The following is a 12,975-nucleotide window of genomic DNA, read 5'->3' on the forward strand; positions in this document are numbered from 1 at the left end:
CCCTGTCCTTTATTCTCGTGATTTTATTTCTCAGACCAACCTGTGATGTACGTGTGTGTGTGTATGTGTTGTGTGTGTGTACACACTTACTTGTCTGCCTCCTTTAGTGTAAGATAATTTGCATGAACTGTGTCATTTTGCATATACCACTGTTACATGGGAGCCAGAGGCGGAAATGTGAGTTCAATAAATATATGTTGCAGGAATGAATAAGTGAATGAGAAAAATGAATGCCTGGGAGTTCCTATTGTGGCACAGTGGGTTAAGAAATCAACTGCAGTGGCCCAGGTTGCTGCAGAGGTGTGGGTTGGATCCACAGCCCGTCACAGTGGATTAAAGGATCTGGCATTGCAACAGTTGTGGCATAGGGCACAGCTGTGGCCCGGGAACTTCCTTATGCCATGGGTGCCACCATAAAAAAGAAACGAAAAAAAAAATGCATGACAACTCAGTAGTGGACTATCTTTTTATTCTTTTCTGTCTTATTTTAGTTGCAGAATTAAGAAAAATCTTCGAACCAAAGAAGGAAAAACTTTCAGAAATGAAAAGGTAAGATGTTCCCTGAACCGAATTAGGAAGTAGCAGAGCTTGGCTCAGCAGGGCTCAGGCTTCCCTGAGAACTGATGTGCGTTGCTCACCAGACCTTTGTTGGTGCCTTTTGCACAGGAAAGAAAGAATCGCCAGGCGCTTGGAAGGCATCGAAACCGACACCCAGCCCATTCTCCTGCAGAGCTGTGCGGGCTTAGTGACGCATCGGCTCCTGGAGGAGGACACGCCCAGATACATGCGGGCCACAGACCCTGCCAGCCCGCACATCGGTGAGCACGTAGCCCTGTGGCCCATCACCAGCCTATTTTATATCTAGCACTCCTAGAAAATGAGATGTTCTCCAAAAGTGAATGGTGTAGATGTAGTGTTTACTAAATATATACATTTGTTAAAACCAGCACCGACCAATACCTGTGTCGGCTCTGCCATGATTCCCAGGTGTGGTCCAGCAGTGTCACAGCAGGAAGACGTCACCACACTGTAGGATGATCAGTGACTAGTCGTTTCTCCCCTTAGCCTGGGACTCTTCAGGGGCAGAGACCGTATCTCTCTTTTCGTACCCTCTGGTCCCCGCTGTCGGCAATGCTCAGGTTTGTCTGGGAGGGGCTTGAATAAGACAGATGTCTCTGATAACAGGTGTACACAGAATGCCCAGATGCCCAGCTCAGGGCTCAGCTGATTTCCACAGGGACCACAAAGTTCAAAGCTGGTCCTCAGATTAGGGGTCTTCTGGTCCACAATTAAGCAACAAACATCCTGTTTAAGTTATTTTAACATGTGTGTTTTTAAATGCATTGTGTATTTATTTCGTGTTAAACAACATGTCAAGTCAAAAGTGACTTAGCTTTTCCTTGATTACTCAGACCTTGGTATGGGCATCAAATATTCCACGTGGCCTTGAGAGAGGATGACCCACGTGGGGCTGTTCCTCCAGCCCCTGCCCCTGGCTCTATGGCTCTGTGCTGCCACTTTTTTTTTTTTTTTTTCTTTTCGTGGCCTGTGCAATATTGACGTTCCCGGGCTAGGGTTTGAATCAGAGCTGCAGCTGCCAGCCTGTGCCACAGCCACAGCAACCTCAAGACCAGATCTCAGCCGCATCTGCTACCTACACTGCAGTTTGTGGCAATGCCAGATCCTTAGCCCACTGAATGAGGCCAGGGATCAAACCCACATCCTCATGGATACTATGTTTGGTTCTTAACCTGCTGAGCCACAATGGGAACTCCTGTGCTGTCATTTTTTTATAGCCAGTGTTTTCTAGTTTCTTCCTCGGAGGGGACTGTTGGTCTTATTTCATGATGCAGTAAGTTCCAGTGTCTCTATGGTTTCTGGTTTTCTGTAGCCAGAGAAAACTAGGGAACTAAGGGGTTTTTTTGCTTTTTGTCTTTTGTTTTAATTTCATACGTGAAGAATTAAGAATAGATAGAGTGAAGTTCCTGTCGTGGCTCAGTGGTAAAGAACCCGACTAGTATCCAGGAGGACTCAGGTTCGATCCCTGGCCTTGCCCAGTGGTTTAAGGATCTGGCATTGCCATGACCTGTGGTGTAGGTTGCAGATGCGGTTCAAATCTGGTGTGGCTGTGGCTGTGGCATAGGCCGGCAGCTGCAGCTCCAATTGGACCCCTAGTCTGGGAACTTCCATATGCCATAGAAAAAGACAAAAAAAAAAAAAAAAAAAAAAAACCCACACACGGTACCAAAATGTATGACCAGAAATAAACCCTCATGTATATAAAATGTTCATCCATGTATTTTATGATCATTTAAACATCACATGTTAGTAAGGAAAGGAAGAATTATTTACTAAACTGGAATTAGAGAAATGGGATACAAGGCGGAGGGGGTGGCTACTAGGTCCCCTCCTTACTTCCTACTCAGCACAAAAATACGGTCTGATTACTCACATGATTTGTTTTAAGAGGATAATTAAAAACATGAAAACAAAGGTGAATGTTTAATTCCAGTTTAATGGAAAGGGACTTCCCAAAACCCAGAAACCACTGTCAAAATCAGCAAGGACCAAGTCGGTTGACTACATAGTAAGTGACACCTGTGCTTCAAAGAAAACCTTACACAGACTTCACCAAAAATGAAAGAAATTGGGAAATAGTCATGAAGAAGATAAGGAGCTCATATTCCTTTCAAATTTTACACCAAGTAATAGAGATAACACTATGAATCAAAAGAATATACAGTGATAAGCTTGACCAGATATTCCAGACAAGAAAAAGGTAATGCAAAGGGCTACTAAATAATTGAAAACTGATAATACATCCTCTTTTTCTAATAATCAAAGGCAGTTTTTCATTTAACAAACATTTGAGAAACATTACATCATGATAAACATTTTGAAAAGTAGAGAACTATTTATATAAATCCAAAATAGAGATAGGAAGTATAATAGCTACAGATAATGGATTATTATGTGATTATTTCATATTCTCATATATAGTTTTATATATTACAAACATGCTTTCTTTTTTATCTTTTTTATTGAAGTATAGGTGACTTAAAATGTTATGTTAATTTCTGCTCTACAGCAAAGCGATTCATTTATACATACGTATACATTATTTTTCATATTCTTAAAGGAAATTTTTTAAATTAATACTTAGTGTTTGTGAGAGAGCGTATATTGCAGATTCAAGTGTAAATCAATGCAGACTTTATAGGAATTAATTTGACAGGCTAGCAATTGTCTTCATATGATATACCTGTTGATAAATCATTTCTACTTTTATGCAGCTGTCTATTGTAATAATAATTAGAAAATCAGACTGAATAAAAGTTACAAATAACTTAAGTGCCCCCAAATATGAGAAGGGTTAAATGAATTCTGGAATAGCTATTGGATAGAATACTATGAAGCCTTAAAAAAAAGGGGATGTCTTCAAAATGAGATTTCCAGATGTAGGAAAATGTTTTATGTAGAACGTTATTATATAAAACATGAATTATTTTATATTAAAAAATCACTTATAGAAATGACCATAGGGAATATATATAAAAATTTAGCAAATTATCAGTGTATTTATACTGATTATTGTATATTAGTGATTATTGGTGATTTGGGGGTTAACCTTCCTAAGTTTACATTGTAGACTTTTTTTTTTTTTTTTTGTCTTTTTAGGGCCACACCTATGGTATGTGGAGGTTCCCAGGCTAGGGGTCGAATCAGAGGTACAGCTGCTGGCCTATGCCACAGCCACAGCAACACAGGATTCGAGCTGCTTCTGTGACTCACACCACAGCTCAGGGCAATGCCGGATCCTCAACCCACTGAGCAAAGCCAGGGATTGAACCCGAGTCCTCATGGATACCAGCCAGGTTCATTAACTGCTGAGCCATGGCGGGAACTCTTCATCCTAGACATTTTCTACATCGGGCATGCATAGTATACTTGGAAAAAGCCACTTCTGTTAAAAAAAACAAAGTCAAGGGGAGTTCTTGTTGTGGCTCAGCTGTTTAAGAATCTGACTAGTATCCATGAGGATGCAGGTTTGATCCCTGGCCTTGCTCAGTGGGTTAAGGATCCAGCGTTGCCACAACCTGAAGCATAGATCACAGAGGCAGCTCAGATCTGATATGGCTGTGGCTGTGGCATAGGCCAGCAGCTGCTGCTCCAATTTGACCCTTGCCCAGGAACTTCCATGTGCTGCAGGTGTGGCCCTAAAAAGAAAACAAACCAAAAAACACATTGGCCACTTGGTCAATATTGACATGGGCTATTGTTATTATGGTCAGCCTCAGATCCTGTGAACCCCAAATCCATCGCTTGTCAAATTACAGCCGTTCGAATATCTGTTGTCTTTTCTGGAGGACTTTGAAGTCATCCTGTGGCCTCACCCAGGACAGGTTAAACTCAAAAGCAGAAAAGTAAATAAATCCGGGGCAGTAACAAGACCGAGGGGTCTCGGGATTAAGCTGTAGCTGGGGTCATGTTCAACATGACTTGTGGGGCCCCCACAACATCCAAGCCTTTGTGAATTTCACTGCAGACCTCAGACTTCTCCGGCATCCCAGGTACATCATTTTAGCCAACCACACCTGGGTGAGAAGCTGTCCTTCACGCTTGGGGTGGGATGTACCTGCTGTGTACAGAACATGGTGTAGTCAGTGTATGTCTGTGCTTGACATCTGTATGGGTGACCCACGTGACCTTCTTGTAGGCCGATCCAATGAAGAGGAAGAAACTTCAGACTCTTCATCAGAGAAGCCGACTCGATCCAAACCCTGCTCGGAAACCTCGGGCATCCGCGCTGACCCCCCCTATGGTTCCAGTACCATGAACACCCAGAGCCTTGAGTCCAAAGCTGAAAGAATCGCCAGGTACAAAGCAGAGAGGAGGCGGCAGCTGGCAGAAAAGTACGGGCTGACCCTGGAGCCTGAGGCAGACTCGGATTCTCCATCTCGATTCGCCAAGTCCAGGAGGGACCCCGAGGCAGCAGAGAAAAGGGGAGGAAAAGGTGACCGGCCAGCGGAGTCAAGCAAAGATCAGGGCTCTGCCTACTCCAGGACAGAGGTCCCAGGGCTCAGGCCCGGCGTGGCCGAGTCCAGGGACTATGCCGTCCACCAGAGTGACAGTGTTTCCAACACAGAGATGCTGCTCAACGTTGAAAACCAAAGACGAGGTCCAGAGCCCGCCAGGGACAGCTCCTCATCCTTCCTGTTCTCCAGCGAAGTACCGCGGTCCCCAAAGCAGATGCACAGTGTGTCTGTCCCGTCGCCAGGGCCACCGGCCTCCCCAAGCCACTCCACAGGTGACCTGTCCCTCCCCACCGAGGCTCGAGCCAGGTAAGCATTGACTTGGCTGGCTGCGTCCCCTCTGAGCCACTGTGCCCCAGATCTGGGTCTGGGCTCACCGCAGAAAAAAATGTGATTTATGACTTTTTTAGGTTCCACCATATCAACGCAGGTTTTGCCAAAGCTGGAAGCTTTTAGGTTCCTTTTAATTTACGTATGTCTTGGTGTGACCTTTTTTAAAGCTGAATGGGATTTGTGGGGACACACTTCCACGGAAGCCTTACTTCAGGACCTTTCTTCTTAGTGTGTTTCTCATCTGCCTGTAATAATTGTCTTTTTCTTTGTTTTTCTGCAATCATACCCAAGACTTTGGGACTATTGTTTTTGTTGCTGTCACTTAAAATCACAAAACAGGAGTTCCCTGGTGGCCAGCAGTCAAGGATCCAGCTGTGGTGTGGGTTCGATCCCTGGCCTGGGAATTTCTGCATTAATTTTTAATTAATTAAATCAAATTAAATGCTACAACAGAAGGACATGACTAGCTAATTTCCACTGGGTCTCAGTTTAGGATATGAAATGTGACTGTAATATACACTGACTATAACTTGTAACATATACTATGTAAGTATATGGATACTCACAGAAAACAGCTGTGTATAAAGAGCACCTTACTGAAAAGATCAGCCAGTAGAAGAAGTCACTGTGTCATAGGATCAACCTATGGAAAATCAGAAAGTCAGACGCCAGGGGAAAAAAATGTGTTTCTCAATTTAAATGTCTACATTTAAGTTTAACTTGAATATCTAACTTAAATTTATGTTACATTTAAATATTCAAACCTGGAGTTCCTGTCTTGGTTCAGTCGAAGTGAATCCGACTAGTATCCATGAGGATGCAGGTTCAATCCCTGGCCTCGCTCAGTGGGTTAAGGATCCGGTGTTGCCGTGAGCTGTGGTACAGGTCACAGACATGGCTTGGATCCCACGTTGCTGTGGCTGTGGTGTAGGCCAGCAGCTGTAGCTCTAATTCAGCCCCTAGCCTGGGAACTTCCATGTGCTGAGGGTGTGGCCCGCAAAAAAAAAAAAAAAAAAAAAAAAAAATTTCAAATCTGATAAGTATGATAACCATCTTTAAAATTCAATTTACTTAAACATCCTACTTTACAGTTTGGGATAATTGTCTAGGAGGACTCCTAAATGTATTACCGTTCAATTCATCAGGTATTGGTTTTGCAGGTGAACTGAGAAGATAAGAGAACCTGAGGTTAAGCAGATTTCTTCTGGGAAGAAAAAAAAAGATGTGGGAATATACTCCTGTTGATTCCACATTGGGACAGAACAGCAGATATGCTTGTCTCCATGTGGCATTGACATGCCTAAAACAGATTATTTTAGTTATTGAAGTTTATCAGCCAAAGACCTGCATGGCTTTCTTGATCATCCACACTGCAATTTTTTTTATTTATTTATTTATTTATTTATTTATTTATTTATTTTTGCCATTTCTTGGTTCACTCCCACAGCATATGGAGGTTCCCAGGCTAGGGGTCGTATTGGAGCTGTAGCTGCCAGCCTACACCACAGCCATAGCAATGCAGGATCCGACTCACATCTGCAACCTACACCAAAGCTCATGGCAACCCTGGATCCTTAACCATCTGACTGAGGCCAGGGATCAAACCTGCATACTCATGGATAATAGATTCGTTTCTGCTGCTCCACAATGGGAACTCCAGGGATCTAATTTCTGATTGCTGTATCGTGAAAACTTTATTATCCTAGTGTCCAGGTTAATCTAGTCTAGCCCACATATAATAAATTCTTAATGTGATTTCAAAGTAGTTGTAATAGTAATTAAAACCCTGTTGGAGTTCCCTTTGTGGTGCAGTGGAAATGAATCTGACTAGGAACCATGAGGTTGTGGTTTCAATCCCTGGCCTTGCTCAGTGGGTTAAGGATCTGGCGTTGCCATAAGCTGTGGTGTAGGTCGCAGACTCAGCTGGGATCCTGTGTGGCTATGGCTGTGTTGTAGGCTGGCAGTCGTAGCCCAATTGGACTCCTAGCCTGGGAACCTCCATGTGCCACAAGTGCAGCCCTAAAAAGCAAAAAAAAAAAAAAAAAAAACAAAAAACAAAAAACAAAAAACAAAAAAAAACCTTGTTGTGTATTCCAGGTAAAACAACAGGATACTTTATAGTTGTGTGTGAATTAAAAATCTCAATATTCAGGGAGTTCCCATCGTGGCTCAGTGGTTAACGAATCCCACTAGGAACCATGAAGTTGCAGGTTCAATCCCTGGCCTTGCTCAGTGGGTTAAGGATCTGGCATTGCCATGAGCTGTGGTGTAGGTTGCAAATGTGGCTCGGATCCTGCGTTGCTGTGGCTGTGGTGTAGGCCGGCGGCTACAGCTCCGATTCTACCCCTAGCCTGGGGACCTCCATATGCCGCGGGAGCGGCCCTAGAAAAAGCAAAGAGACAAAACAGACAAACAAAACTCAATATTCAGGAGTTCCAGCTGTGGCGTAACAGGATCGGCAGCGTCTCTGCAGTGCCAGTATGCAGGTTCGATCCCCAGCCTGGCACAGTGGGTTAAAGGATCCAGCATTGCCACAGCTTCAGCTTAGGTTGCAACTGTGGCTGGGATCTGGTCCCTGGCCTGCCAAAAAAGGAAACAAACAAACAAACAAAAACTCAGTGTTCAAAAATATAAATAACTTAAAATCTTAAGAACCGATTTATTCCTAGGTTATTTAAAGGGGCTTATTACCTGGAGGTTTTTTTTGTAAGCCTAACCTTAGCCTCATAGTTCCTTACTTTCATGGAGGAAAGGCTTAAAAGAACTAAGAAATTATAAAAGAGTTTATAAGGAGGCAATGCCTCATTATTTTGAAGCCATTTAAGGCATACAGGTCTATGATTTACCAGCAAAGAAGCACAAGTCATTTCATATATAAGGAAAATACTTGAGATATATTTACGTTAAAAAGGGTGGAAAATAATGTGACAGGTATGACATTGAAATAGCATTAGGATTTATTTTGTAACGACTCCAGCTGTTCAGCTTGTGGAGATGGATTTAAATGCATTAACATTCTGCTAGTTGTCCTTTCTCTAGAGCCAGGAAACTTAGGTGGCAGAAGGTCACTGTTGTCTCACTTCCATTTGAAGAGAAGAAAGACAAAAAATAATTGGTGAACGAAAGCAGTAACCAAAGAACCCCCAGTGACCCAGTAACCACAAGTGAAAATCAGATGGCATCTAACATGGAAATATGTGACAGAAAAGTTTAGACGATTGAGAAATGACAAAAAAAAAAAAAAGGTATCTACAAATAACAAAACAATACCACATTTGATCGTGCATTTGTTCTAATTGAAATGGAATATTTCTTCTCACTGCTACACTTTGTCATGTAGCTCTGCCAGGTTTGGGGGCTGTTAATCTCAGAGTTCAGTCATGCCCATTCCATCATTTCATTTTGCGCTCACTGGAAAGAGGCTGTTTTTGTTTCATTAATTAAATATGAAGACATCACTCATGAACATCACATCAAAAGACAGCCTGTGATGTCCCAAAAATTCAAAGGGGATCCAGATGTAGTTCTTCTGTGCTCTCATCTGTGCTAATGCAGAAATATAAGTACACACAGAGTAATCATTAATTCTTATACTGTGCTTTACTATTTTTTAGCATTATAATCTCAGGAATAGTCTTTAAGGCAGTATTTAGCTGAGTAAGTTTTAGAATTATTTAATGTTCAGTTTATGTGATAAAGAAGATATGTGTATGTAAGTTACAAGGTCTTTCGTTCAGAAATGCTGTTAGTTGCACAGGAATTCAGGTGAAAACTATTCTGTAGCAAACTTAAGAATATACATAGTAACAGAGAAGTACATACTGTATTAAATATATTACATAATAGTACTATATATATAATGTGTATATTATAGAGAAATATAAACTGTGTTATATGGTATTATAATATAGCATATGACATAATAGTTATAGATTATATACTAGTATACTGTATATCATATACTCATATAATTACTATGTATTATAGACTATATATAGTTATATATCATATGCTATATATATATCACTAATGGAGGATAAAACATCTTCCAACCACTGTTCCCAACCCTGCCAAATCCTGTAAATTTGGAATTTTAGGAATTGTGTTTCTGAGGAGGTGTGTTACAGCTATGAACCATTCTCCGTTACTTCGGCCACTGTGAATTTTAGAATAAAATTCAAAGGGCATGGGAGGCTACATATTATCATTCAGACTTTTCAAAATCTGAGCTCTATTAGAAATCCTAAATGCAAGGCTCTTGTTGAATTTGCTCCTTGGTGCATCTCTTAATATTAAAAATAAAGGGCATTCCCCTCAGCAGTAACAAACTCGAGGACACAGGTTTGATCCCTGGCCTCACTCAGTGGGTTAAGGATCCAATATTGCCATGAGCTGTGGTGTAGGTCGCAGATGTGGCTCAGATTTGGTGTTGCTGTAGCTGTAAGTGTAGGCTGGTAGCTGTACCTCCAATTCCACCCCTAGCCTGGGAAATTCCATATGCCGCAAGTTCGGCCCTAAAAAAACAAAAAGACCAAAAATAAATAAATAAAAATAGATAAAAATAATAAAACATGCCGTCTTGGTTACTTCCGTGATTAGAGAAACTTACTAACCCCGAGTTCAGCAGCTGTCATTTTCCTGGGCATCAACCATAACTTCCAACATAATTGGAAAGAAGAGCATTATAGCTCATTTCTTGGTGGTGATCTGCTCTTAGCAAACCCTTGTTTTTTTGCTTTGTTTTGTTACTCTTTTTTTTTTTTTTTTTTTCACGACTCTCCTGGGATCCCCACCACTTCTCCTCTCACTTGGCAAACTGTCCCATTCTTGATTCCTGGCCAGAAAACAATGGGGTTTTCATGCAGAGTTGAAGCTGATATTTGACCGGAAGAGGAGAGCTGCCATTGGTAAATGATGGTTTGGACAGGGCTTCCCAGAGCGGGGCCCCGTCCAGAATGAACTGCTTCTGCAGCACTGGGACATGCAGACTCCCGCCAGCTGGGAAGGAAACGGGGTTATGTTTCGGTCTTGTCCTTTATTTCGGATTGTGAATCTCCTAGTGAGAGGTTTGCATCAAACACCCCTCTCCTGGAGTTCCCGTAGTGGCTCAGTGGTTAATGAATCCGACCAGGAACCATGAGGTTGCGGGTTTGATCCCTGGCCTTGCTCAGTGGGTTAAGGATCCGGTGTTGCTGTGAGCTGTGGTGTAGGTTGCAGACGCAGCTCGGATCCCGTGTTGCTGTGGCTCTGGCGCAGGCTGGCGGCTACAGCTCCAATTAGACCCCTGGTCTGGGAACCTCCATGTGCCGCTGGTGTGACCCTAGAAAAAGACAGAAAAAAAAAAAAAATCTCTCTCCAGATCCTCATGCTCCTTGTTTTAGCTAATTAGAGAGATGATGAGGGAGGTGACTGCCTCTTGACCATCTGCGTCCCTGGGTCAGCTCCTGTCCCTACCTGGGCAGCGAGGGTCCTTATACACACTCCCTGTTGGGGCAGAATGACCTGGGAACACACATTGCTGAGGATCTGCCTCTCTAAAGACACCCCTGCATACTGCTCAAACATCTGCTTTTGAAGTCTTTTTTTTTTTTTTTAATTTTTTCTTTTAATTGTTATTTCCCCAACACAATATCCGCTTTTGTATTGTCACGTGATCGCTTTCGCCCTTCTGTCCTGTTTCCCCCGGCATCTCCTTTGACCCGATCTACTAGCTTTGGGCTGTTTTATGGTTAACTCATTGCTGTTTTGTTTTTTGGTTTTTTTTTTTTTTTCATTTTATTCTCTTTTCACTGACACCTATCAATTTATGTCATCATTGAACAAAATCACCCAAAATACTAGCGAGGATATCCTAAAAATTCCAAAGTCTACCAGATTTTTTATTTTTTTTTTTTTGTTTTTTGGGCCGCACCCACAGCATATGGAATTTCCCAGGATAGGGACCGAATCGCCAGCCTACATCACAGCCACAGCAACACCAGATCCAAGCCTCATCTTCAACCTGGGCCACAGCTCATAGCAATGCCAGATCCTAAACCCACTGAGTGAGGCCAGGGATCGAACTCACATCCTCATGGATACAGTAGGGTTTGCTACCAGTGAGCCACAATGAGAACTCCTCTGCCAGATTTTAAATGCCAGAGTGTACCTGTGTGCTTGAATCTACTCCTAGGTGTAGATACAAAGCAATCCTTAGCAGTTTCCCCAAACAAGCAACTTTATGCAAATAAACTGTTAATTTTAATGAGATGCCAAAGTTAATAGCCATTCTTCTTAAGCTGAATAATGTTTTATAATTAGGAGCTGTTATGTAATTAGAGCTGGACACCCACAGGGTGAAACTAATTTTACTCTGCTGGATTTGACTTCATTTTGGTAGCAGGAAACACTTTTTTGTCAGTTAACTCTTGGGGGTTATAGGAAGTGAAAGCATGTCATTTCGTTATATACTTAGGGATACAAACCCAAAGCAATTCCTGTCTGTGACAACTTAGGGTGAGTTCTATTTCCTGGTGATAGGATTCTCTGAAAACCAGTTGTCACATCATAAAAAAAGTTCTGGGGAGTTCCCATTGTGGCTCAGTGGTAATGAACCTGACTAGTCACCATTAAGACAAGGGTTTGATTCCTGGCCTCGCTCAGTGGGTTAAGGATCCAGCATTGCCATGAGCTGTGGTGTAGGTCACAGACATGGCTCTGATCCTGAGTTGCTGTGGCTATGGGGTAGGCCAGTAGCTATAGCTCTGATTTGACCTGAAGCCTGGGAACTTCTATATGCTGTGGGTGTGGCCCCCCAAAAGGAAAAAAAAAAAAAGTAAAAAAAAGTTCTGTTACATTCAAGGTCACCATCTCATCCATAGTAACCCTATAGCCCTTTCCCAGGAGAAGTAACCTCCACTCCATGGAAAGATGGCTTGCTCCAGGACCCTACAAAATAGATATTTTATGTTTAAGAATTTTAATCTTAAACTCTTCGAATGGGAAGTAACCCTGGAGATTATTTAGTTTAAAAATCTATTTTATACATGGAAAAAAATCCCTAAAGATTAAAGAACCTACGTAACTGGATTAAAGCCATATAGCTGAGTCCATGATCCATCATCCATCCGGTCATTCAAGGTCTCTGAGTCCATCCGAGTTCTTTCCATGACACGCTGCTCTTGTTAGTTATGTCAGTTCTATTTTCCATCAGAGTGGAAAAGAGAGTGTGCCGGTTTTGCCCTTTGAAGGTTAGAAACTTTAGCAAAGAAGATCAGGGGTGTTACAGAAACAGCTTAGGTGGATTTACAGAAGGTATTTACAAGTCTCATCCTCATAAACAAAATGAAAACGCACAGACCAGGAGGACTCAAACTCAGTAGGCATCTTTCCATCTACCCACACCTTAAAGGTCTTGATCCTTAACCCACTGAGCAAGGCCAGGGATCGAACCCACAACCTCATGGTTCCTAGTTGGATTGGTTAACCACTGAGCCACAAGGGGAACTCTGAGAATAAATTCTTTATGTGACAGCCAGGATGGCCAGTCCAGTCATCAGGGACATTTATGAACGTGAACTGTCAGTACTTCAGGTAGCATTTCACCTGTGAGGTAGTTGAGCTAGTCATT

General features: G+C 42.3%; 1 protein-coding gene across 50 annotated transcripts in view; it reads left to right on the forward strand.

Moving 5' to 3' along the window:
- SVIL (supervillin) overlaps positions 1–12,975 on the forward strand; it is a 285,309-nt gene that overhangs the window by 177,926 nt on the left and 94,408 nt on the right. For all 50 annotated transcript variants that reach the window (XM_021064753.2, XM_084980005.1, XM_021064767.2 and 47 more), the window contains 3 exons: positions 492–549; positions 667–818; positions 4,718–5,342. In XM_021064753.2, the coding sequence (XP_020920412.1) occupies positions 542–549; positions 667–818; positions 4,718–5,342 (785 nt within the window). In that variant the 5' untranslated portion in view covers positions 492–541. The remainder of the gene's footprint in view (positions 1–491; positions 550–666; positions 819–4,717; positions 5,343–12,975) is intronic.

This window comes from Sus scrofa, chromosome 10 (genome assembly GCF_054392235.1).
Source record: "Sus scrofa isolate SSC_HxYL_T2T_F1_AM1 chromosome 10, Sscrofa_HxYL_maternal_Yorkshire_Landrace_v2.0, whole genome shotgun sequence".
Taxonomy (NCBI): Eukaryota; Metazoa; Chordata; class Mammalia; order Artiodactyla; family Suidae; genus Sus; species Sus scrofa.